Source organism: Cavia porcellus, unplaced genomic scaffold (genome assembly GCF_034190915.1).
Source record: "Cavia porcellus strain 051 isolate PalLab524CR breed Dunkin Hartley unplaced genomic scaffold, mCavPor4.1 scaffold_1, whole genome shotgun sequence".
Lineage (NCBI taxonomy): Eukaryota > Metazoa > Chordata > Mammalia > Rodentia > Caviidae > Cavia > Cavia porcellus.
Genome location: NW_026947484.1, coordinates 56,924,590 through 56,952,531, shown reverse-complemented (window position 1 = coordinate 56,952,531; position 27,942 = coordinate 56,924,590). Strand labels below are relative to the sequence as shown.

At 41.5% G+C, this 27,942-nt stretch overlaps 1 protein-coding gene across 1 annotated transcript in view; it reads left to right on the top strand.

Moving 5' to 3' along the window:
* Nucleotides 1–27,942, top strand: part of Fam227b (family with sequence similarity 227 member B) — a 171,419-nt gene that overhangs the window by 117,012 nt on the left and 26,465 nt on the right. Inside the window, exons 12-13 of the mRNA XM_003471772.5 lie at nt 21,987–22,084; nt 26,524–26,684. Of these exons, the coding sequence (XP_003471820.3) occupies nt 21,987–22,084; nt 26,524–26,684 (259 nt within the window). The remainder of the gene's footprint in view (nt 1–21,986; nt 22,085–26,523; nt 26,685–27,942) is intronic.

Genomic DNA, 27,942 nt, shown 5'->3' with positions numbered 1-27,942 from the left:
GTGGAGCACTGGTACACATACGCTTTGTAACCTTATCCTTTTTACTTCCCTCTGCCCTCCTCTTCCTTCCCTCCTGCCACCCCAGGTCCCCTCCCACCCCTGCACCAGGAGTTCCAGGCCAGCCTGGGCTACACAGCCAGACCATTGCAATAAAAAAGTCTCTCCAGATCATATATCTTTCATTCTGCTCCTTATATTATGTGTATTTGGGTTTTATCCTACGAGAAACTATGCAGTATTTAGCCTTCTGTGTCTGACTGATTTCACTTAGTATTATGATCTCAAGTGTATCCATTTTCCTACAAAAATTATGTGTTTGTGAATAAAATAATACTACATGGTGTAAAAGTACCATGTTTTTATTTCTTAAGTCATCTGTTGATGGGTTAGCTAATGTGAATTTTACTGCCATAGACATGGGTATACATGTACACTGTAGTATGTTGTCTTTAATGCTTTCTGGAAGAGTTGTAGCTGGGTGAAATGAAATTTCTAGCGTTAGTTTTTTTGCAGGCTTGCCATACTGATACCCATCATAGCCACACTAGTTTTTATGCCCACTAACAATGCAGAAGGGCTCCTTTCTCCCACAACCCTGCCAACATTTGTTGTCTTTGAGTTCTTAACAATTGCCATTTGTTGAAGTCAGGGGTTCTGAGGAGAACAATTAGAATCAGGACAAGGAGTTTATAATATTATTTTTATGATGGTCACCCAGAGTTCACACAAGAAAATGCAGGAAATCTATCCACAATACTAAAGACATAGAATATTCAATGAAGGGCCTGAATCCCACAGCAGTGTCCCACATGAGTCTAGATAAAGACCCAGAGCTCATGACAATGCCTCCCACAAGTCCAACTGGAGGTCCAGAGCCCACAAGAAGGACTCACATCAGTTTCTTTTACGGATCCCTACCAGGAAGGCCCAAAGTTCAGCAGTGGAAGTTAGGAAGTCTATGCCAGCAGGGTGAAGCAGCTGTGCTGGTAGGTGAGGAGTTCTATGTTGGAGCCAAGAAATCACACTCACAACAAAGACCAGGGCTGTCCTGAAAAGCACCACAGCCAACCTCAGCAACACGGAGGCCCCAAACTCCTCTGATGATAAGCATAGGTGGATACATGCCAGGAAGCCAGCACGACAAATGCATCCTAGAGACCAAATGGCACATGTCTTCCCCTCTAGAGCCAGGAAGCAATGCTCCATGTGAGGACCAGAGCTTCCCCAGGAGAACTTAATGGCTCAAACAACAACTCATAGGAGAAAACACAGTGCCACAATACCTCAATGCCTCAATGCATAGCGTCTCCTTCTCCACGTCTCTATTTATGCTGGCAATTTTCCTCAGGTGGAACATCTATGCTCAGCACTGTGCTGATGTAATCCAGCTGGCATTAAGTTGACCACCAGTTTTTAATCTATAACACCATTCTTTCTGGAGTAAGATGGAATCTCTGGTTTTTATTTGCATTTCTCTAATAGCCATAGGCACTGAAAATGTTTTCATGTTCTTATCAGTCTTGTTTACTTCTAAAGCACAGTTACAATTTTGAGAAGTGTCTATTCTTTTCAGTTGTCCTTCTTTTAACTGAAACCCCTACCCACTTTTCCTGAATAAAATTTGACTTTCTAATACACAGACTACTCTTCCCAATGTCTTCTGTAATCCTCAATAGCTTCTAAATGCTAAGCTCTCTCACTAGGTTTGGGGTGAAGAAAGATTCACCCTAACACTGCCACTTCTCTAGAGAAAGGGTCTCACAGGGAAGAAATCCTTCTCACAAAAAATCGTTTCTTCTCTTCCATCACCTTCTCTCTCCCCTCCATCATTTCTTTTTTTTATTTTTTCCCCTCCTGTCTGGGTAGGGGACCCATGAGTAATGAAAGCAATCATCAGCAATCATACTCTTTGCAAGTTTACATTTTGAGTTCTATTTTTTTCTTTTTTGACTTTTCAATGAAGCAATAAAATCTCAGCTGGTTACATCATATCAGCATTTACTGTATGCACAGATGATACACTGTATGACACAGATACACTGATGCACAGATTCATTGCTCAAGGCCAAAGCAAAACCCCTGACTTTATGGTGCTTAAGTTATGGAGGAGGAGGCAAGTGATAAACACACAAAAAGCTTCTGATGATATTTCAGGAGAAATAAATACATTAGTATGACAGCAAGTAAGAAGAAAGAAATTATTAGAGACTGGTCAGAGACAGAAAATGTGGGGCCTAGAAAGAAAAAAGTCAGACAGCACCACCTAAGAATCAGCCATGCTGGGTCTGGGAGGAGCTGACCAACCAGCCAACCAGCCAGTATTCTGGTAAACTGCGCAGGCCGTGTGGGGACCAGGAAGAGAACAGGGAGATAATGCCTTCCCGTGAGCCTGCTGGGGCGCAGGCTGAGAATCACCAACACCTCCATTCCCTTGAAAGCCACCGTATGGTTTGGAGGACAGGCTGAATTGATAGCAATGGAGGTACACAAAACAACTCAAGGTTTATTTTGTTTGTTTGATTTTGCAGGCCTGGGGCATCTATAGGGAAGATAACAGTATGCAGTATTGCAATTATGGAGATTTCCTCCTATCTAGTTTTTGAAATCCAATATTGTTCTCTCTGTTTTGTTTTGTACTGATTAATTGTTTTGCTCTATTCAATATTCTGCTTTGTTTAGGTTTGATTTTGCTATATCTGATGAAATGTACAACTGTTGTGAAGATAACAAGATATAATATGGTAACCATTGTTATTTTCCTATTATCCTACTTTGAAGTCCTGCACCAATTTCACTGCTTTGTTTTGATTTGATTTATTCTGTTTTATTTTGTTGGGTTTTGTTATCTTTAAAATAAAAAAAGAAACTGGTCACAGAAAATCATAAAAAAAGAAACTGGTCACAGAAAGTCATAGGAGGTGACATTTAAACTGAGATCTGAAGGATGAGAAAAAATCAAAAATGGAGGTAATACATTCTAGAAAATGTAACATGGAGGCTGGGGATTTAGCTCAGTGGCATAAGTGCCTGCCTGGCAAGCATAAGATCATGAGTTCAATCCCTGGTACCAAAAAAAAAGTAAAAGAAGGTAACTTGTACAACAAAAGATGTGAACTGAAATGGCAGAGGAGATAGAGGTGAGCTGCAGGGGCATGGTAGAGACAAAGCTCACTGATAGCATAAAAGACAGAGGTAATCAAGGCTAAATGCCAGAGATCTGATATTTGTAACTGGATAAGTGGTGATGTCATTTGCTGGACAAAGAAAGACTGGCCAAGGACTAGTGCTGGAGGGTCACCATCCAGGTGGAAAGATTGGGTGAGAGGAATCCTGTGGCCCAAATCCCAGCTCTCCTAGATCACAGGAGTCCAGACCTCTCACTCCCTTGGAAGGAGACCAGGAAGCATCTTCACAATCAACCGGAGTGTGAAAGTGCAACAGAAGACACCTTCCCCCAGCCAGGGTACTACCACAGGCTGTTAGTTGCCCAGGTAACAGTTCCTGTCCCAGTCCTGGTTGCTCCTGTCTCTTAGAAACCACTGGTCACTGTGATGCATAGCTTGTCACTGTGATACACATTGTATAAGCCAAGGCCCAGTTGACAAGCCATTCCACCTCTGTACTTGCTGCTTGCTTATCCCATGTAAGCCCTAGACCACTAGAGATCAAGGCCTGGTATTCTGGGAATGATCCCAATCAGTGCCTGTCGACATAAATAATCTGACTCTGAATCGCAGGTGTCGTTTCGGTATTTCTACTTGCTGTTGCAGAAGTACAAACAGAATTTTGTTATAAGATTCTATCTAGTGCCAAAGGAAAAACTCTCCAGTGCAACATAAACTATGGTATTGTAATAAACATGCTAAGAGCACCTCTTCCTCACTTCCCTAATTAGTATTATCTCAGACAACCAGAATATGATAGGCCACAGTTTCAAAACATAGATAATGTATCAAAAACCTGGGTATGTTTTGGGACCATATTGCAAAAATCTAAACAGTCTTATTCTTTGATTTTATGTAAAGAGATTTCATAGATTTAAGCATAGAGTGTTCAATTCTTGTGACATTGAGAAAGAAATTCCTTAAGAACAATGTTGGTATTTTATAAAGAAATCAATACTTAGTGTCCTCTCTGATTATTTTACCTAAAAAGACATTGCGTTTATATTTTATATTTCTTTCCATAGAAGGAAATATGTTAGTAGAGAAACATAATGTTAGAGTGACTCTTAAGTGTATTGTAACATACTGTATTGCACAATTAAAAGGATATGATAAAAACTAAGACATTGGGCATTAAATGCCAGGAAAAATTGATTAATTTAGCAAACAAAGACTTAGAAAGTCACTTTAGTCATTCAATAGTCTTCAAAAGAACAATGAAATAAGAATGATTTCTCTAATAGAATATTTTTAGCTATTCTTGATTACAGCTTCAATTTATATACCTGTATACCTGCATTTTGGAAACATTGTATCACAAGTTTGGAAAGTTATCAAATTAGTAAAAATCCAAAATGATAGTCTTTTTTAAAGAGAAAAGTTATTTGTCAATACCAAGTATAGTATAAATCAACTGTAATAAGTCAAATTGCCAGCTGGTTTAATTGAACCTCTAAAAACATGGGAATAGCTTTTCAGCCTATCTGCAATGGTAGATGTCAAAATACTAAAAGATGTTTGGAAACCGCTCTCCCTCGTAAATATATTTAAATTCCCTGTGACAACTGATGGATCCTCTCTTCTTGTGTGCAGTCTTGGGTCTGCAAAGCAAAAGGACAAATCTCTATCTACATGCAGTTTGAGCAGAATAAGCTCTGAATTCATGGGTCCTAATATAGGAAGTTTCACTGTATTTTAAATTGCCCAAAGAGTGGGTGATGCCAGGCACGCTAGCATACCCTTGTAATTCCCAAACTCGGGAAGTTGAGGCAGGAGATCTGCAAGTTCAAGCCCAGCCCCTGGGCTACCTGGAGAGACCTTGCCTCCCAGAGCAACAACCAAAGAAGACTTACAAAGATAACATTTATTGCAGTACCTTTGCCTTGGACAAATAAAATCGGAGATTCTAGGGTTTTGCGCAGCTAAATGTTAGACTTGAAGACAAATTGGAAAATGGTGATGGAACGATTTAGGATGAACCCTCACTCCTCTGCTGCCTTCTCCGTGCCTCTCCTCCTGGGTCCTGACAGCTTGTAGTAATCAACAGGCTTCAGCCGAAAAATCAAATATAAAACCAGTGTCAAATACCTTGTTCTTTTTAATCCCTCAATAAAAAGCAGAGAAGAAGGGAAAGGGTACATAAAACCTCAGGGTTGTTTCTCCATCTCCAGAACATAGCGCATTTTACATTTCGAATAGTTTTTTTTATTTCTTTCAACAATAGTGCTCATCCCATTTGCACTTTATTTCTTCTGGATGGAGAGACCATGATTTTTGTTTTTTCACTTCCTTGATTTCCTAGGTAAAATTAAATTATGCTATTTCCTTGGTGATACTAAATATTTACAAAGATTGAGAATTCTTTCTGTTGTTTAGTTCTTAATTCTTCCTTGACTTTGCCTCCTTTTTTCAACTTTGCTCTTCTTTTTCTGCTCACTTGCCCCTCTCTCCCACACACACATGCCACACACACACACACACACACACACACACACGCGCGCGCGCGCGTGCACGCACACACACGCACACACCCTATAGGTTTTTTCCTATCATACCCACGCTTCAGGTTTTTTAGGAACCGCCTTAGTCACTCCGTCAATTCTTGTATTACTTGTTTGTCCTTTTTTAGTCTAGTCAAAAAACACATCTGGTTTCTATTCTAATCAAATTCCTCCGAGAATAACTTCATATTATAGAAGGCAAACAACCTTCAAATAACAACACACAATGATGCAACTTCTGGTAATTTAAACTTTTATCCAGCAATTTTTAAGAAACTACTCATGCAGTGTAATAGGCTTTTTTTTTAAGGTAAAAATTTATGGAAGTGAGTTTGTATGGATAATCAATGAAAGCAAGTTAATATCAGAAAACTACTCTTTTAAAATGAGAGATCTTGGAAGCTAAACACAGAAAATGATTCAGTCTCTTTAGAAATTCATGCCTGAGAGCTCACAAGTTAAGTGACAGACAGAAAATTGATGGAAGGAGACAGCAGAGCCTCTGTACTGAAAAATGGAAAACAAAACTTGAAACTACCGCCTGCCTGGCAAGCACGAGGTCGTGAGTTCGATCCCTGGTACCAAAAAAACTGAAAAACAAAACTTGGAAGCACTAAGACACAGCAAATAGACATTCAGAAAGTGCTCCCAACTACTTACAAAACACCATACATAGAGCTATGTAAATAATCCTGCACTGGGGGAGGAGCGGGAGTTGTAGGAGGCGAACTGGTGTGCGAAATGCTGCCAGGATTCCGATGATCCACAGCCACGCAGGTCTGAACGTCAGTTAGCCTTCTTAACACCTGTGTGAGGCAGGCGAGTTACCAAGCTTCCCTGAGTCCTCTGCAAAAGGGTAAATGATGCACCAGCCTTCCTTCGCAGAAGCCAAAAGGCTAGGTGCTGGGTGCAAAATTGGAGGACTTAAAGCATCAGAAGCAGTTTTGAAAGAGGAAGCCCTTGGGGTAATTCTGGGGGCAGTGTCCTGGGTGACCTGGAGCAGGAACTCCAGGCTTAGCCTGGAAGCCAGAGGGGGCAAGAGACAGACAGGAGCCCAGATGCAGCTAATAAATAGCCACGGCCAAGGCGAGCCCCTTACACAGAAGGAGACTGCGCTAATGGGGTCCCTGTCTCACAGGGTCCTTCTAAGCTGGTTCTGTCCTTGGCTTCATTCTGCAAATGTTTAAACTAGGGAGCGGAAAGGGAGGGGAGAGAAAGAAAGGAGAAGGAATGGGAGGGGGAGGGGGAAGAGAAGGGAAAGGAAGAGAAGAGGGAAGGGAAGGAAAGAGGAGAAGAAAGAAGAGAGGCAGAGAGAGAACAGCTACTTTTCTGCCCTCGTTTTCTAGATGAAGCAGCAAGGAGCATGAGAGTTTAAGTTTCACAAGGTAATAGTGTGAAATATCTTGGGATATCTAGACCGACAAGCAGGTCTGAAGCCCAAGCTCCTAATCAGTTGTTTTCCATGTGGAATTTATTGTCACAGAGGGGCTCGAGCCTCCCCCCTCCCCACTTTCCTACCTCCTCAAGTACTTAGCACTAGTACCTCCTCAACTAGCAGCACTGAGAAAGGAACATGCCAGTTCACATGCAGAGAACTCCACTAAACCATCCTTCAAGTGCAAGAGAAACCTGCCGAGAAAAGAAAATAGGCAGCTACACAAAACCTCATGCCAGCCATCTGTAGCACTAACTCAATCTGTGCTTCTTATGTGAGAATGAAGGATACAGGCACTGAGAACACATCAACACACAGGGTCAAGGTAAAGTCACCAGGAAACTGAGTCTTATAGAGGATCACAGAATGATAAAATATATGTCTAAAATTCTCTTCAAAATTTCTGTACTCATTCGTTTACTAACTGTTCACTGACAAGACTCTGAGTTTTAGTACTAAATGTCATGATTATGCCTCTGTGTCCCCCCCAAAAAGCATAGCAGCTGCCCCTATGAAGGGGCACTCGAAATTATCATGCATCATTTTTAAAAAGCAAAGACTGATGGCATATGCATGTAATTCCAGCACTCAGGAAGCTAAAGCAGGAGGATCATTTCAAGTTCAAGACCAGCCTGGGCCACAAAGTGAGCTCAAGGCCAGCCTGTACAGCATATTGAGACCCTGTCTCAAAAAGCCAGAAAACAAACAAACAAGCATGGACTGACAAAAAAATGAAACCAAAAAAATAGTTTTAGGAATCAATAATATATTGGTGGCTGAGTAAATATTTTAGCAGAAAAGGTAAAGAACAAATGAGTAATCTGCAATGTCACTGCATTGAAAACAGAACAAAAGATGGAGAGGTAGCAAATAGATGAAAGTTAAGGAATATGAGGTTCAGCTCAGACTCTCGGCGGATGAGACCTGCACCACTCACCAACTGGACACCTCCCTGAAAGGATTAAGGAGCAAACCTTAAAATGTTTGCAAGCAGAAAACACGGCATACAAAAGGATGAAATGCTGTTCAGTTACAAAGAGAAACAAATTCCTGGTATGTAACCAATCATGAATTTCCAATGTGTTATGCTAAGGGGAAGAAGCCAGTGTAAGAGGCCAAATCCTGGACGGCTGCACTTATGAAATCTTCTGGAAAAAGCGAGCCCGACAGCTGGGCACAGAAACAGAATGGCCAGGGCCGCAGCGGGGAAAGGGTTCGCCACCCCCGGCCTGCAGAATTATTCCAAAGCCGGACCGCTCTGCATCACGATCCACTGAATGCCTTGGCAAAACCACAGCACTGTGGCCCAAACCACAGCCCAGCCCACAGCTGGAAAGACACGAGCAGAGAGGAGAAACAGTGGAAACCCAAGAGAGACGGAGGGACCGATGGGACACTGATGAGATGGAAGAAAAAGGCAGTGAGAAAATGAGCAAATAGCAATGACAGAAGCGTCCTAAATATTAGAGAAGACGGGGTTCAGTAAAGACAGGTACTCGCGCGAGGAAGGTAAAAACAGTGACCTGTGGAAATCTCAACTGAAACAGTCACCAGAGGCTGAGGAGGGCACAGAGGAAGAGGAGGGAAGGATAGAGAAAAATCTCTCAGTGAGTACCAGTTAGAGGGATCTAGGAGCGAGGAGTCAGATCTGGGGTAGTGTGGCACTGGGGTAACTTCAGAGGACAGTCATGTACTGTGCATGGCTCAATGAAAGGATTTTGAAAGTTTTCACCATAAAGTAATGATAAACATGAGGGAGGCAGACATGTTTAACCTGGGCCACGAATTACATCAAGTGTACATGAACGGAACCATCATAGTGGTACCCTGCTGATCTGTACCACTTTTTAATTTATTCATGACATAAAGAGAAAGAGTATAAATGGCCCATAAACCAGATTATCATGGGAATGACCAACTCTCAGTGGAGACTGTTTAGTAAGCGTTTTCATTGTCACACCACAGCTTTACAGTACTCTTTAAAATTAATGGAATGGTCACTCTTATTTAATAAATGAAGGCGCAGAGAGGTTAAGCAATTTGTCAGTTTCTCAGAAGTTTTAGGTAATGGTGTCAGCCTTGGGGTTTGCTGGCAGGAGATGCAAGAAAATTCAAACACCATGAGTTCCCCATCCTTTAATTTTGTGTCTGGAAATGTCTCTCTTTGGCTTTCACATTTTAAAGATATTCTCATATATTTCCAGGTCGGTAGTGGAGCTTTGTTTTTGCTTTGTTCTGTATTTTTCTTGTGGCATTTTAGACTAGTTCCCATGGTTGCTACTGAAAACTCCTGTTGCTCCTTTCGAAGTTAATATATCTTGTTTCTCTGGTTAGTCTGAAGATCCTCCCCTTCACCTTAACTTTTAGCAGCCTGAGTATGACGTACCCCAGTGTAGTTTCCTGTACACTGATCCTCCTTGAGGTCTGCTGCACCTCTTACATCTGCAAATTCATGTCCTCCATCAGTGTGGGTCTTTCTCTGGTGTGGTCTCTGCACACATCACTCTACCCTAATCTCACCCTCATCCCTTTTAGCTCTTCATCCTCTGTCATGTTCTTTCCATTCAGTGTGTGCCTGCTCTTCTTCTATGAATATCTACTGAAGACCTCCTTGGAGTTCATTAATCTTACATTCTTCACTTAAAAGCCATGAACGAATTTTTAATTTCAGATATTGTACTTATCAATTCCAAAATGTATATTTTATTATCTTTGATTATAATCTATTTATTATAGATTGTAATTTTGGGTGAAATTTTCCATTTTTTCTCTTTTGTTCATTTTTTCTACAATTTATTGAATATATGTAATATTATTTTAAAACCCTTGTCTGCAAGAATGAATTCAGAAGTTCCAAGATAGGCTCCATCTGTTTACCTGCATCTAGCCTGGCCTCTGCATCAGGGTCTCTCTACACATCAAACATTGGATAGAGAGATGCGCAGAGCCTGCGCATGGAGTTTTTCTCCAGCAGAGAGGAACTGAGCACGGAGGTTTCATCCTGACCAGACTGGATCCAGTCTGGATGGTAGTAGGTGCTATTCCGCCTCAGTTTTCCCAGGTTTGGGGGACAAGGGCTTTTGATAAAGAACCTGGGAAGCCTCAGCCATGAAAGCCTGCGGGAGCATCAGCTCTCTCCTTTGAATGCTCTGATGCTTAAGTCTTTGACCATCAATATCACACATCTTTAAAATTTAATGCTTGTTTCAAGGAAAAGACCAGTGAGGTTGTAGGAGACTCTGGCTCCTGGTCACACAGACTTCACAAGCTTTGGCCACCCCTGACGAAGGCCTCTAGGCCAGCACTTAACTCAGCCAAGGTACAGTGGGGAAAGCAGCTGCCCTGCAGGTGAGGCTCCCAGTGTCCACGACAGCCCACAGATCCGTGCAGAACTCTGGCGCTCTTCTCCGCCCCAGAGAGGACTCCACTGGGGACTCTGTCTGGTCCTCAGCAGCGCTCAGCGACAAGAAGATACCTGCAGGCCATCAGCTTACAGGGGAAGGACTCTCCCGACCAGCCAGACTTCAACTGCCTTTGTTCTCATCACTTCCGGGGGCCTTCAAATTAGCATTTGTAAATTATGCTGAAGTGGAGACAGTGCCTGAGACAGGCTACATCCTGCTGAAACCGGAAGCCTTGGTTTCCTGAAAGCACATTCATCCTTTTTGGAAAAAAAAAAATTCTAGCAATGTAATAATAAAGCATTGGAGAAAATAACAGATAACTCTGGCATAATACTATTCATATCAGACAGATTAAAATTAAAGGAAGTATTAAAAAGAATACAGAGAGAGATATCTACTGACAAAAGCGAACAATCCAACCGGAAGACCTAGGGAGTCTGAATATGTGAGCCCCAAAAACATTGCCTACAAATATATGAAACAAAAATCTGTGGGCTCAAAGAATTACCTGACAAGTCCATAGTAAGAGTGGAATATTTTAATACTCCTCTTTAGATAACACTTGGTAAAAATCTGACACAAATAGCTAGTAAAGTGACGTTGACCCATGCATTTGTGTGTGTATAAAATATTGCATTCAGCAAGTCAAGGCTATACATTCCTTTCAAGAAAAGGGACACCTGAAACATTTACAGAACATTTCCAAATAGCGTCATCAGTGAACTCTCAGAAACACATTCTTCCCTCCCTTCTTATCGAAATAAAATGTGATAGTTAATAATTATGGTTATTCCTGCACGTTCACCTTCAGCTTCTTTCTCCATCTTCTGCTCTATCAGTTATTTGAAAAAGCCACAAACCTAACTAAAGGTAACTCTGTCTCCTCCACACCCTACGAGGAGAGCTAGATACATACAGGGAACTGTGCGGTCGTACTGACTAGTCTCCTTTTAATGCATAATTACATAATTCAGTTGGGCCTATCAGATAGACTGTGTTCTCCCCACCACCACCACCCTCTCTCTCACTCACCTAGGCAACCATTTCCACCCTTTTTCCTTCCAGGCTCCAGACCCACCTCCCCTACCCTCAGTCTGAGGTGGTGGTTTTGCTTTCTACTTCAATGACAGAATTAAAGCCCCGAGAGCTGTCACAGATTCCTGTGACCACATCTACCAATCCCCAGCCTCGTCTGCGTGTTCTCGGCTTTTCCTTCTGTTCTCAGATCTAAGGGCAGCCTTGTCTAAAACTTCAGGAGCAGAACTTCCATGGCTCCCTAGTGATCCTGACAGTAGCCCTGCACACCTGAGAGCACAGAGTTACAGTTACCACATCAGAGGTGACCAGTGCCAGCTCTCAGTCCCCTTCCTGTTCCACAGTGGGTCCACAGCCATCACATCACCCACACCTGTGCCGTTACAGGGCCTCAGGCCTATTTGAGTAATAAAAAGGATATGTTTTTAAAAATTCACTATGCCTTCTAATGAATAAAAAGCACCCCTGTTCACCCTCTTGCTCTTTCCCATGCTCTTTCTACTGTAAAATAATGGCACAAATTATTTGCAAAATGAAGTTGGTTCTTTGGTCCCACAGTAGCACTCAGTTTTCCTCCCCAGGGAAGCAGCCCTGAGAAGGACAGGTCTTCCCGAGGTGCCCATTAGAACTCCCATAAACCCTATGCGTGTCTTGTGGTCTTGGCAGTGAAGCTTCTGGTGGTGTTCCTGCTCCTGGGGTGATTGATCTGATTAAGTATGGATTCATTTAGTCTCTGCAGTCCGAGCAGGAGCTTAGTGGTAGCCAGATCAAAGCATTGGGGATTAGCAGCCTTAGAAGAGCTCATTCTTACTTGAATCATTCATTTTAAGTGTTAATTTCTCATTTACTAAGAAAGAGCTTGGTTTAATTAAAAGCAGAACCGAATGTGATCTTGGAATATGAACTTATTTTAAGACATATTGTTCATGGTGAATATTAAGAATCTACCCCGGGAAGGAGTCTGAGAGCCTGTAATTTATTTTCTAAAGTAATGGAGTCCAATGTCAGCATCTCGGTCCAATGTGAAAGTCTGGCTTACGGTAAACATTCCGACGGGAAGGCCCTGGTGGACGAGTGGGAGCTGCCCCTGCGTCACTAGGACTTCGGCTCGCATTTTTCCCATCACAGCACAATGGCTCCAAACAAAGAGGAAACAGCGTGGTGAGCCTCAGCACCCTCCATTTAGCATGGACCAAGGCCAGCGCATAGTGAGCTCTGGCTTCTCCCACTGCGCCTGACCCTTGCGCCTCTCCTGTTTGGAAAGAAACGGACAGCGGTTGCTCCCTGACCTCAACAAAATGCAAATCCTTTTTGCACCTGGATTTCATTGCTGCAAAGCTTTGAAGTTTTCAACTAAAACTCCGTCCCTGGTCGTGTGCCTCCACGGGACAAGTGAGCACACATTCCCAGGTGTATCTTTTCCTCTTCATTTCCGAAGCAGCAGGGTCAGTCCTGTCCTGGTGCTATTGCAAAAGACTGAACTCCACTCACAAAAGAGTTTGAAGTCCTTACCAAATATTTAAAAATTAGTGGGTAGCAGTAACAGACATAATTGTTTTCAGTATCCAAAAGACCATCATGTTACCTTTCTCCTTTAGAAAGAAATCTGCGGGGAAATGAGGTTGACGATAATTTAAAGTAATTAGGCACATTAGCAACTTTATAACTTAAGGGGTAAAACCACATCACTGCATCACTATTTAAGCAACCACAGCATCTAAATGAACCCTTAATTACCAACCAATTATTTCGATCACCCTCAAAGGTTTGAGTTCAGCACATTATTTCCTGTCAGACACGCTTAAGAAAACCTTACACTAGGCTAACCACTCCGTCTTAATGTCGTTTGCTCTCTTTATTCACATTCTTCCGTGAGGACATTCCCAGCGGAACCCTTCGCTGCAGCCAAGGTGGTCTTCTCATAGTCCTGCTGCAATGCCCTGGCCCCCAGGGTCACCCTGTGCGCAGTCCACTGGCCTGAATTCCTTCCATGAACCCTTACAAATGTCATCGGTTTTACATGAGGCTTTTTTGATTACCTCGTCCCAGGAATACCCCTGTGCCAGCCGACATACTCACTTCTGATTGAATCTGTTTGCTCGTTCCTATCATACTAACTTTGTAACAGATGCAGAAAATCCCAAGAGGATGGACCATATATGCATCTTCTATTTACTTATGTGTCCACTGCTAAAGACTGTATCCTTTACTTATCTTGAACCTTGTAGTGTTTTTTAGGATCTATAGGAAATATTTCTTAAAAGAATGTGTGAATGAATAAGTGGAAAAAAAACAGATTTAGGAAATCATGTTTATGTTCTCTCTCACATAATAGATGCAGATTAATTTAAACTATTTCCTTGTGTCTTAATACAATTTGAACATTAATCAAATTTCTTCAAACAATCTCCCCTTCCACCAGCCATGGTGGTGCACACCTGTAATTCCAGAACTTCAGAGGCTGAGGCAGAGGGATGTCCATGAGTTCAAGTCCAGTCTGGGCTACATATGTAGTGAGTTTAAGGCAAACTGAACTACATAATGAGACACTTTTCCAAAAAACAAAACAAAACAAAAATATCTCCACTGAGATGGAGGAATTTGGGGCTCAAGTGAAAAGTGGGATATTGGAAACATTAAAACTAGAATGGAGCTGGGGTTGTAGCTCAGCGGCACAGCACCTACCTGGCAAGTGCAAGGTCCTGAGTTCTATTCCTGACAACACACACAAACTTGAATGTAGACACCTACATCCCAATCCTGTGCTCTTTCTAAGAACAGTGTTTCCTAAAGTGAACCTGTGACCAGGTTCATGATGGTGTCTCCATCATTAGGCTATTTCAAGGACAGGGTAACTGGAAGGTAGGCAAAGTTCACTTGTTTAAATTGCATTTTAAATTGAAACAATGGACGGTGTACTCTCAGGCAGGAAATATAATTTCTCTTCAAGCCTCAGCAGTTTATGGTCGGTACAGAACTTGGTGACCAGAGCCAGATCACCAGGAGGGAATCAAGGCGGGGAAGGTGCACGGTGCCGACCAGGAAGCGGGCTCAACGCAGAAGCTGGAAACTCTGGCCTGCAAAACGTCTTTACCGCAGACCAAGAGATTTTAGAGCAAAGCCAAGCAAAGAAAAGCGATTTGAGAGGTGAGGAGTGAGGCGTGGTGGGAAGAGATGAGTGGAGTCTGCAGGTTCTTCCGGCGCGGTCTGCCGAGGACACAGGCCAACAGTGGCCCCGTGATGGGTCTCTCCTTCCCAAGAGGTGGGAAAGTGATGCCTTCCCAGATTCACATCCTGCTTTTCAGTGAACGGGGGAGAACAGAGACACTTTCTGCACCTGCTTCATCACAGCGATCTGTCCACCTGTGCGGCAGCAGTGCCTGCCGCCGGCGGTGCCTCAGGAAATGCCCATCACCCAGCTGGTGGCCTACAGTGGGCCCCTGACACCCACTGCTCTATAAAGCACCTCTGCCTGAATGTCCCCACCGCCTGGGTGTCATCAGAAACAGAGGGCTCTTTTCAACCCAAAACACTATGCTCTGTACCTATAGCCATAAGTTAAGCCCAACAGGCTCCAGGAAAACTGCACCACAGTGCCCAGGGGAATGTTACACACCGAACTGCGCATCCCAAGATGGGTATGTTTAGGAGAAAGCCCTCACAAAGACCACCTCGGAGGAGTGGTGGGGATGCTGACCCGCCAACTGGGCAAATCTCAATGTAGGAGCGTAAGAAAACCAGAGAGTGATGCAGTAACAGATCCCAAAGACAACAGTACTGATGAAATCCCTGGTAAAGAATTTTGAAGAATGATTATACCAAGAAATTCAGTGAGATTCAAGAAAATACAGACAATTGAGCAAAATTAGGAACACAATGCATGGCCTGAATGAGAAGTTCAGCAAAGGAGAACCTTAAAAGGAAGAACAGAGAGAAACTCTGAACATGAAGAACTCAGTGACACAAAGGAAAAGTTTAATTGAAAGCCACATTTTTATGAGTGTCTGGAAGAGATGAAAAGGAAAAAATATAAAGGGAAGGAATCTTTCCAAACTCATTGCTCTGATACCAAAATTAGACAAGGACATAATTACAACGAGAATCAACCCCCAGTAAACATACATGCAAACATTTTCAACAAATACAAGAAAATCAACAGCACATTAAAAATTCATTTTGGATCCACAATTATATTGGATTTGTTCCAGGATGCAAAGATGGGTAAAAACACATAAATATACATAAATCAATAATACATCACATCAGCAGTATGAAGAGTAAGAGATCAGAGGATCATCTAACAGGGGCAGAAAACTGATAAAAGTCAGTATTATTGCATGGTAAAAACTCTGAGCAAATTAGCTATAGAAAGGTCTCATAACAAAGGCTATCAATGACAAATCTATAGGCAACATCATAGCAAATGAGGAAGAGCTGAAAGTGTTTTCTCCAAGATCTGGAATGAGATGAGGGTACTCACTGTCACTACTAGTATAGTACTGAGTGCTTCACCTAGAGCAACTAGGCAAGAGAAAGAAATAAAAGGCATACACATGGAGGGAAGTCAAAGATTCTTGTATCAAAAGTGTTAGAACTGATAAATGAATTCAATGAAGTTACAAGATATAAAGTCAATATATACAAATCAGCATTTTAGATGGCTGAGAAATAACTTGATGGCTGAGAAAGTAATCGTGAAAGCAATCTCCTTCCCAACAGATGCAAAAAAGAAAAAACACAAGTGCGCGTGCGCACACACACACACACACACACACACACACACACACGGAATAAATTTAACCAAGGAAATGAAAGCCCTCTACAATGAAAAATTTTTTAAACTAATAAAAGAAATTAAAGACACAAAAATATGAAAGAGTTATCATATTCATGGATTGGAAGAATTAATATTGTTAATGTGACCCATATTGCCCAAAGCAATTTACAAATTCAATGCAATCCCCATCAAAATACCAATGACATTCTTCACTGAACAAAACAGAACAATTCTAAAACTCGTGAAAGAGAAGGCCCTGGGTGAGCTGAAGCAATCTCGAACAGAAAGAGCAAAGCCGGGTGTGGCTCAATATCTGATTTCAAGGCACAGAGCAAGCTGGGATCACGGCATAAACGCGCACACACACACAAACAATGGAACAGAATAGCATCCCAGAAATGAACTCACACATCTGCAGTTCACTAATCCTTACAAAGCTGCCAAAGCACATGCTGAAGAAAGACAGCCTCTTCAGTAAACAGAGCTGGGAAAATGGGATATCCATACCGAAAAGACTGAAACTCCTCAGGTCTCACTCTGTACACAGACAAACTCAAACTGGATCAAAGGCTTACCTGCAAGACCTGAAACTATGAAACTACTAAAAGAAAGCACAGGACAAATAATTCAAGACATTACTATAGACAGTGACTTTTTTGGAAATGATGTCAAAAACATAGAAAGCAAAAGCAAATATAGACTAATTGAATTGCATCAAATTAAAACACTTCACAGCAAAGAAGAAAATCAGCAGAGTACAAACAACCTATAGAATAGGAGAAAATATTCCCCATCCCATAAGGATAATAGCTAGGTTATATAAGTAACAAAAAACTTAAAGTAATCCAATTTAAAATGGACCAATGGTTCGAATAAACACTTCTCAAAAGAACAAATACGCATGGCAATAAATTTATGCAAAAGTACTTGATCATTCGCCATCAAAGAAATGTAAATCGAAACTACCTTAAGATACATCCTTATCACAGTTGGATGATTATTATAAAAATAAGTAGAAAGTGTTGGTGAGGATGTAGAGAAAAACTCCCACACACATTGGTGGGATGTAAATTAGGATGCCCATTATAGAGAACAATACGGAATTTCCTCAGAAAGCTAAGGGTAGATCTCCCACAGCATCTCGGCTACACACTTCTAGGCATATCTCCAACAGGAATGCCTAAGATAAGGAATCAACCCAGGTGCCCATCCACAAATGAATGGATAAAAAAAAAATGTGCTATGTGTAGACAATGGAATATTACTTAGCCACTAAGAAAACTGAAATCCTGTCATTTGCAATAAATAGATGGAGCTAGAGGACCTTATGTTAATTGAAATGAGCCAGACACACAAAGACAAGTTCTGTGTGTGCTTTTCGTGTAGGTAAGTGTTTAAAACTTGACCTGCATGTCAAATAGTGGCTGCTAGCAGCTGGCCAGGAAGGCTGGAATGACGGGAGGCAGGTTTGATCAGTACCTATCCATATGAATATGCATGAGCAATTTGCATATATTGAAAGTCACCCTGACGCCCATTAATGTGTACTATTAATACAGGTTAACCAAAGGTCATCAAAAAATGCTTTTAATTTCACTTTTAGATAGTGTAAGCAAACAGATACTTAACAAGAAGCATTTCTATAGCAACAAAAGAAAAAAAAGTTAATATTTGGAGTAGGCTGTAAGCGGACTTCTGAGTCTGGAATGCAGCCAGCTGAAAAATTTCTGGATGCTGGGTTCAAAGCACGCTCTTGTGGACCAGGACAAGGCAGAGGTGGCCTGACAGGCCTTCCTGTCACTGTGGGGTGACTTCCCCAAACTCTCCCTCGAGTCGTGTAGCTTCAGCCTGCTGCATTTCACCAAAAACACAACTTTTGATTCAGTCCAAGTCAGAAAGGTGACAGGAAATTGGAAACATGGGTTTGGAAACTTGCAGCCTGACTCCAGGTTACTGAGCTGGTCAGGAAGGAGGCTGGGAAACCTGTACAGGAAACAAGTATTCAAGGTTCCAGGCCAGTTTATGGGCTGCCTAAAGTGGATCTTAATCCTCGAAAGCTGTCTGCTCGGGTCCGGAGAGCTAGCTGGGCAGGGTAGCACTTGCCAGGCATGTGCAAGGTGCTGGGTTAAGTCCCCAGCACCGGCGCAAAAGAAAAACTGACGACTCATATCTGAAAATATGACGGTTCTATCAGGGCCTGGTTTGTTTTGTTTTGTTTGTTTCTGGTTTTGGAGGGGCATTTTTTTGTTGTTGATGGTGGTTTTTGTTTTTGGTGTTTTTGTTTTGTTTTTTCCCCCCTGGAAATCAAACTCACAATTTCACACTTTTTTCTAGTTTTGGGTTTTTTGGGTTTTTTTTTTGTACTGGGAATCGAACTCATGACCTCATGCTCCAGACAGGTGCTGGGCTGCTGAGCTATAATCTCTGGCCACAGAGCCTGTTAATATACTCAGTCATTCCACATTCCAGTCCTGTCCAGCTACAGAGAAGCCAGATCCTCATATAAAACACGGAAACAAATGTGTTGCCATAAAATATGACTGTTCATTGATGGCTTCCTATCCCTGATGGGCGAGGCATGGAGAAAAAGCATTTAGATTCTGAATAATTTACTAAATTGGTGTAAGCTGTATAGAAATTTTTAGATCTGGAAATTAAAATAGTAAGAACCAACAAAATTTCGAATCAAAGTTCATAACAACATTGTCTTCATCAGTTCACTTAGTCCCATTGGTAATTCCCATTCTGTTTGATCTTGGTTGGCAGTTCCACAAAGCACTGGTTGCTTTTCTTTAATCAAGATTCTGGAAAAGTTTACCAGAATAATGGTATAATCTTAAGGTTATTAGAAATTTGTATTCCACATAAGCCAAAATAAACCTTTCTTCCTTTTAAAAAAAAAAAAAAAAAACCACCTGTATCGCAACATACATGTCAGGGTCTTTTCTATTAATTTCCTTAAAAAGGAAGCAACTTGGATTCTTAAAAGTGTGTGTTAGACATACAATCCTGTTTTTTGCTTCAGCATCCACTTAGTGGTTTAAAATGTTTTTAAAAAGCTTTCCACTATAGAAATGATTTTTAAAAGATCAGCAGTATTCCTCACCACCACCTTTGATCGAATCTTAATTTGTTCGATGGTTCATTTGCCGTGTTTGGCTCCAGAGTTTCCTTCATCAATATCTAGTTTCTTAGTCAGAGACTGGTTGCTTTGTTCTTTACACAAAAACTCTGGAGATACTCAGAAAGCTAATCACTTGTTTCTCGTTATCTATTACTCATCTGAAAAACAAATTAGTCCTTCAAGATTCAGTATAGCTCATAAGAAATGACAGGAAGAAGGAAGCCACCCAAAATGTCACAATAAAATAAAATGGCACTTTTCCTGGGAAGCAAATATGATCCAGGTCACTGTTTTATCGTAACACAAGAGCTTCGTGTTGCTGCAGATACTAAGTTCAGTTTCAAGCTAGTGAAAGTCAACATAGTGTCCTGGTGACACCTTGCATATACGCAGCACATCACAGCCCTTCCCTTTATCATCTCCGCGGAAAGTTATTCACAAATCCGTCTCATGTTAGCATCTCTCACTAGGAGAAGCGGTCTAATTTCACTCTGTAGCACTGTGAGCCCCTCATGCTTTGTTTGCACATTTAAACCAGCAGTTGAATACAGAGATACAGGATGCTCTGTACATTGCTATAGAGACGGGTGGTCCTCTCCAGGTCTAACGCAGCACAGGAACCAATGACTGGGCCTGCAGAGGGTGACATTGGGAGATTTGGGAGGTGGATGTTACAATAAGGGGCTGGGAAAAAGCAAGGAAGCACAGGAAAATTGATAGAGTAAGCAGTAAGAATATACTCGTCACCATGCAATATTTTCTGTGACATACTCATCTTTTTCTTGTATTGCTAAGAGAAAATTGTATTTCTCATTTGCTTAGATCAGATACATTTCGCTTACTGGCCAGCTGAGCTTCCTCTTTCCTTTATTTCCCATTGCATTTCAGTGCTACATGAACTTCTCTTTGTGAGAGTAGTTTTTATTCAAATTAGGTATATTCTAGACTAGAGTAATGCTATTTTCTAGACCTGTGAGTAATGCTATTTCAGTTTCCACATTCAATTACCATATTATTGTGTATGACCTACTTTACCTTGGATTATCATATGATTTATTTGCATTTCAGAAAGTCTATTAAAAACTACAAGAGTAGAGCAAGAGGACCATTCTTAGCTGCATAAATGTCTCTTTTATAAGGGAAATAAAATTCCTAAAATAAGCAGGATAACTTTATTTAAATAAAACTTTCCCAGTGTAAGTGGAACAATACTTGATATTTTTTCCACTGGCAAGTTTGCAAAGCCTTAATAAAAACATGAAGAAACAGTTTCTTGCAGTTCAACTAGGCAGCCTTCCTTAGCTTGCACAGACACTGAGAGCAGAGAGCACAGGAAAATGCAACCTTTTCCCTAAAATGAATCAATGGATTCAAGCGGAAACGGGAATGAGATGGTCATTTTAATATTATCGATTACTCTTGTACCTAAACGGGGTGTGAAGTTTTGTGGGGTGGAGGGCGTTGCCCGTTTCTTTGAATCTTCTCATCTGTGAATTTCCATGTGTGCCGCCTGGCTTTCACTTCCTATTGTCACCAACTGTACCCAGCTTAGGTTCTTCTTTACCTGATGTTATTATAAAACCGTAATTATAAAACCAACATCAGGTGGTCTAAAAAGTAAACTTCTCACTGGGGCCGTCATAGGCATGATTTAGAGGTTCCTTTATTAGACCAGAAGTTAATATTACATAAATTTGTATTTAAGAATGATTCAAAGTTGGGCAAAGCATTTAAAACTATATGATTTATCATCCAATTCCCACTTACTGTCTCCCCTTAAAATTTAGAATATAATTTCTTTGCTAACCAGTTCTTCAATCTGCCCTTAATATTTCAGGCTAGTGTCTAATATTTCTTTATATGTAATGTCAGAAAGAGGGTCAAGTGACTTCCCTCAACTCCTGAGAGGCTTTCTTTACTCTCACATCGCACAGAGCTGAGCAGTCTCTTGAGCAACTGTTGATCAGGGCCGGTCTACCGCCTCTCTAGTCAGCCCCCCTCTCTGCGCTGCTGAGTTCAGAGACACTTAATGCCTCCCTGGTGCCTAGGTCCATGACTCGGTTGATTAAGTCATGTGACTGTCCGGGCCCTCGTGCATATTCACGCAAGTTGGAAAAAACCTCCTTTCCTGGAGGTGTTGTTAGAATACAGGACAGGCGGGCTCTGACGTGCAGACATCCAAGCCTCCCATTACGCTGGACTCCACTGGAGTCACGGCAGGAACTCTGGATGCGTACACTGCCTCCGCTCCTGAGCAAACGGTGGCTTAAAAGTCATGGACTTTCCTGGACTTCAAACTGTGGAAAATGTTACTTGCTCACGGGATGGTTTCTGTGAGGATGGCGTGAGATGATGTGCATGGTGGGATTTTATAAACTCTGAAGCCTTGTTTAATAACAGTGTGAAAATAAATATCTACTTCCTTTGACTGGGCCAACCTGTAACCATCTTAGTGTGCACTGCTAGACGGAAAGAAAGAACAAAAGGAGCATGATTTTTTGTAAAGAAAAAACATACTAGACTGTGTATTTCCTTTTGCATTTCAGATATTGACTTTGATATGACAAAAATTTTAAAGAACCCAAGGGCATGGGTGACATCCACGTTCAAGGAGGACTCCAGCACTTCGGCGCCAACAGTGAAGGTGAGGAGGGGATTGTTCCCAGAAAAAAGCTCTCACGTAACTTTCCCTGCACTTGGAGCTGGCCAGCTTCGCACAGGCGGTCCTGCCCACCACACCTCAGCAGACATTTCAGGGACAAAATGTAATGATCGAAAGAGACTTATCTGGAAGGGCCCATCTTAATCTTACATTACAGTGTTACCTTCTTCTGAAATGTCCCTGTCTCCAATGGAGAAAAACCATGGCATTATCTTTCCCTCACAAAACTGCTTCTTGGATTAATTTAGGAAGCGTTTTTCTAACGTGTTCCCAGGGCTGTGACCTCAGTAGGCGATCAAGTCGGGACAGTGTTCGAAGAGTATCACTGTGGTCAGCCCGCCCTTGCTGTTAAGCCATGATGCAGAAAAACAGCACAGTTAGAGTCAAATGCTGCATTTCTTCATGCTCTTTAGGGTGCTTTGCAAGTGGAGACCCCACAGACCCACAGCAAAAATTACTGAGCTTACTGGCTTGAAATTCTGAATCTCTCGATTTTGTTAGCTAATTAGGTTTTAAGTCTGCTTCAGTCTTTCTTAATAATATGTAATCATATTTACCTAGTTATATCTGATAATTTTTAAAAATTTTTACTTAAAATTAAAAATTATGCCTATATAATGTCCATTTTATGAACATTGGTATTCATATATTTTTCTGGTCTTTAATAATCCAGTTTTATAAAATCCTACCTTTCTCCAATTTTCCTAATGCAACCAAGGGCGCTTTGCAAGTACTTACAATAGAAACTGATAATCTTATCAATTTAGGATAGATAACAATATTGCATAATTTTCTTTGGAACAAGATTGCTAGATTTAGGTATTTGGAAATGTGTAGCTAATCTCCAGCAAGCACTAAGAAACAGGGGCGGGTGAACATGGGGCTGACTGAACAGCCTCTCCAGAGGGCACCATTCCAGGAGGGAGCCAGGTGAAGCCGCACTCTTAGTAGTGTTCCATTCCGCTGAATCGTAGGTCCCCCATTGGCTAATGCACCTCGGGGGGCCATAAATAGTGCCATTTTTTTAAAAAGTGCCATAGACTAAGAAGCTTGGGCAACAGGACTGTATTTCTCAACGTACTCATTTATACAAAATCTAGGAGCAGAGCTGCCCACACAGCTCATGCATGGCCTCTTTCTAATTGTGACTTCACATGGTGGAGATAAAGAGCTCTGGTGTCACACCAGCCCCATCCTGGAGGCCCTCGAGACCTCCGAAGGCCCCACTCCAAAGCCGGGTGTGAGGACTTCAACATATGCACGGGAGAGGGGCAGGCGTTTAGTACACCACGTGCAGGGTCCGGCTGTGCTGATTGGACAGGGACTGGTATGTTATGTCCATTTCTGGAAACCTGCTTTGGAAAAGCATTGCAGAAAAACAGAAGTGTTCTCAACAGAAAACAAGATGATGGAAGGGTCTGCTTACACAATAGGTCAAATAGTCAAAGACGTTTCTGTTAGTAATGAAAACACTCTGGAAGCCATACTGTTTTAAATACTTGAGAGCTACCACAGAAAACCAGAATTCAATATTTTCTGTGTGGTTACAAAGTATAACTGGTACCAAACACGGAAAGCTATGGGGAGCCCGATTTCAGCTGAACATAAATAAGAATTTTCAAAGCACCCGAGTTGTCTGAATGTCAAGAGGGTGCTGATGGGTCCCCCATCTCTGACCATGATATTGAACATGAGCACTGAAGAACACACATTCGAACCTCAAAAATCAGCGTTTAGCTCTCCAGTCAGTGTCAGCAGTTATTCTTTAATAGGCCGACAGATGTGTTAGATACCTGGGCCATGCTTTGGACCTTCTAGTTCATCCTTTGTGACCCCTTCAACGTTTACGGGGTTGCTTAGGTCTTCAGCTTTACTGCTGTTAGCTCTGGACTGTAAAAGTCTCCATCGTGAAATCTTAAAGAGCTCTCACCAAGTCTCTGTGTATGTCTTTCGTGGAATGAAAGGAAGCATTTGGGGTTTCTGTTCACTGGTTAGAAGGGTCTCAAGGCGCGTCCTGGGCAGTGTGAAACTGCATTAAAGTATTTCTAAAAATGACTATTGTCTCACAAAACACTGACCTTACATTCGGTACTTCTTTCCACTCTAGCCTGGTGGAGTGAAACTTTAAAATCATGATCCTCGTAAAGAAAGGAACCATGAACTGTAGTTTCCCTGATAACCAACAACTGCAGAAAAGTAACTAAAATGCTTATGTGTAGAATTTTAGTAAGATAATTTTTTATGTTACACTACCCAAGGCAGACACAAGAAAAGAGTCACAAAAATCTCTCTAAACAGGCAAGATAATTTTTAGCTGAGCTTGGACTGAGTGTTAGTCAGCTCAGACTTTGCATGTCTGACAAAATAGCTGAGATAGTCAACCTAAAAATAGGAAAGACTAAACCACATGTGGGGGCACAGACCCATAATCCCAGCACTCACAAGGCCGAAGCAGGAAGATCACCATGAATTTGAGGCCAGCCTGGGTCACATAGTGAGTTCAAAGCCAGCCTGAACTACAAAATGAGATCCTGTCTCAAAAACAAAAACAAAAAAGTAAAAATAAGAAAGACTGATTTTGTTTTAAGTCTTAGAAGAGATTGCAGTATATGGTCAGTAGGACTGTTGTTTCAGGCTGTGGCAAAACAGGTACTGGTGGGAAGGCAGAAATTCATGGCAAAGGAGAACTGTTCACACATGGCGGAAGAAAGCAGAGAGAGAAGCAAGACTTAAGGATTCAGGCTCCCAATATTCCCTTCAAGGGCCTGTCTCCCAAGGCCTCACTTCTTCCCATTAGGCCCGCCCTCCAGTGATGTCATTTCCTTCCATTAGCCGCATCCACCCAGCCCCCCTCACTTCCTCCTACCAGGCCCCACACCCCTACAGTTCCACCACAGACTGGTGACCAAGCCTTTCAGGGACATTTCAGATTCTAACTAGGGCGGGCTGACTTGTATATATCTTAAAGATTAGCTTAGGTATAGTCTGATGTGGATTATCATAGATTATGATGAGGAGACTCAGTTACATTATAGAAAATATGTCTGCTACTGACATTAAATTTTCAAGAATCAGTTTTACTTATGATAGTCCCATTATTCCATTATTTGTAACCATTCTGGATCAACTAGGAATTCTGAAACACATGTAATGCATAAAATAAAAACCTACAGTATAAAAAGCAAAAGAAATTCAAGAGAAGTTTACATATGATAGAAGCAAATACAATTAAAAATCATATATTCCTACAAGAAGTGGACTAAATAATAAATCTCTCATTTCAACATAACAAACATGGAAAGAAGACTTATTTTTACGAATATTGGTTATGGTGATCTTATCCCCCACTGGAATAATAGACTCCTGGAGTAATTGTACATACAGTTATTTTTTTTTTTACATAGAATTCTTGGTCAAATCTATGATTCCATTATCCCACTGTGTCTGGCCTCCTTTTTTTTTATTTACTTATTTATTTTTTGATAGTAAGTCTGCTGTTACCATTATTGTATTGAGACTCCATTACATTTGATGAGTTGTTTCTTGTTGCTACTGAGATTTTTCTCTTTGTCTTTAAACATTTTGGAGATGGTGAATTTATCCTACTTAAAATCCATTGAACTTCTTGAATATATTTTTCATAAAATTTAGAAAATGTTGACCGCTATATCTTTATAACTTTTCTGGCTCTGTTCATTTCCTCTCTTTATTCCGTTATTATACTGAATAGTCTGTACTGACCAACACATAAGTTTGATGATAAATCAAATGGATAGAAGAAACTGGCCACACATATTCATCAGCTCCTTTAATTAAGAAGATGCTTTGTTAGGGCTGGAGATTTAGCTCAGTGGCATATGCGTCTCTCTTGCAAGTGCCCAGGTGTGAGTTTGATCCCTGTTACTGGTAAAATACAAAAAAAGATGCTCTCTGCCAGACCCAAAAAGAGAAATTCTGCATGCGCCCTCTAGTATGTAAAATCTAAACAAGATGACAAAAGACAGTAGAAGGGGGACTGTCACGAGAAAAGGGAGGTAATAAGGGGAAGAACATAAGGACAGGTAATGGGTGTGAGTGTGATTAGAATACATTACACACATTGAAACTAAAAAGCATGAAACTGGGGAGCACAGGACCACAGAGGTAGAGGGCTGAAAATGACATAGTGCAGGATGTGACACGCACGTGCGTGCACACACACACACACCCCTGCCAAAATGAGGCCGGCTGAGCTCTAGAATCAGTACGCACTAGTGAATCAGAAAAAACAAAATAAGCAACAACTATGAAAAGATGATGCTCTGTAGGACACACTTTTATATATTTTAAGTACATTTAAGAGTAATCTTACTTATCTTGCAATTAAAGTTAACAGTTCTTTAAAAATACAAAATAGTTGACTTGGCTTCCTGTTTCTTCAGTCCCATTACAGCAGCCTTGGTCCCGAGTTTTACCGTGTTCTCTTCCATTTTGGCGGTCAGAGTCCGATGATTCTATATTATCTTAAGATGCATCAACTAGAGGGCATTTCCAAGACACCGAAGCAAAAGAAGGCTACACTCACTGAAATACTCCAAGAACCATATCCTTTTTTAAAGCTAGACTTTAATATGATCAGTTTCTAAAATACTGAAAACTATCTACTAAATGTCTCAATTAAGAAAAAAAAAAACCAGGAAGTATTTTTACTAATGTATTTAGGACCCATTTCCCTATGCCCGAATCTTTTGTAATATGTGTGATTAAGCTTTTTTTTTCTTTTAGATTTGAGGCTGGGATTTTTCAGGTAAGAAAAGCAGAATACATTAAAAGCCCAGGAATTTAACTATCAATATATTTATTTCTGTGATAAAATGCTGTCTTTGCAACTCTACTATCCAGTCTTCAGTTTAACCCATTCATCAGAATTGTTGGGTTTGGGTTTGTAGGGTTCTCCAAAGGCAGTTTCGGGCGGGTTGTAGCTGTGGTGATGGAGACCACTACAAAGCAGCTCTGAACAGAATTTAAATTTGATCAGCTGGTTCTCTATGTTTATCTGTGAGTCTGCCCCAGGCTTGCTTCCCCTGTTTGTTGATAGGCAGTAGCGTCATAGAAAGTGAACCCCTATGAATTGCTGGTCCTGGCTGAGGCCTGTACTGGCCTATGATATCCTGAAGCCTCGAAGGACAAGACAAGGCCACAACTGAGGACACCTGGCTCCCACCCCAATTAACCAGATAAAGACCTCAGCTGCAGGTGTCTCACTACCGTGAAGGTCGACCTGGAGCTAACATCACTCTCCTAATTAGCACAGTTCACTGCTTAGGGAAGTCTTCGTACTGACTCCCAAGGGTCTGCTCTGTTTCCCAGGTTTTCCACTCTAACCCTTTCCTTGTTTGAAAACCAAGTAAATATGGGCCTCCCAGATAAGTTCTTTGTCTCAGCCCCCAGGGAATCTTGAACTCTGCGGTAGGGTTTTGATCCTCCTGAAGCCCTAAAATCACACCACTTGTCTGTTTTATTTAAGCCTTTTCTGTCCACTGATTTGGGAGGTGGAGGACGTGATCAGTCTGTGACACTGTGGGTCCTTCATTCAGATGGAAATGGATCAGAAAGCTTAATGCATAAAATACAAATAAATCAAATGGTTGCAGCAGGGGTGGGGCCTTTATCTCCTGACACCCCCAGCCCTTCTGCAGAACCTGCACTGGCCCAGGCTTCACGGGGGCTGGAGAGAATCTCCAAGGGACCCAGTACAGTGGTTCCTAAACTGGCATGTGTTCAGCTTTCAATATGGGAAAAATACTAGAGTTACTGTTTATAATACCTATTTTTAAAAATAAAATAGAAGTTGCATTTTA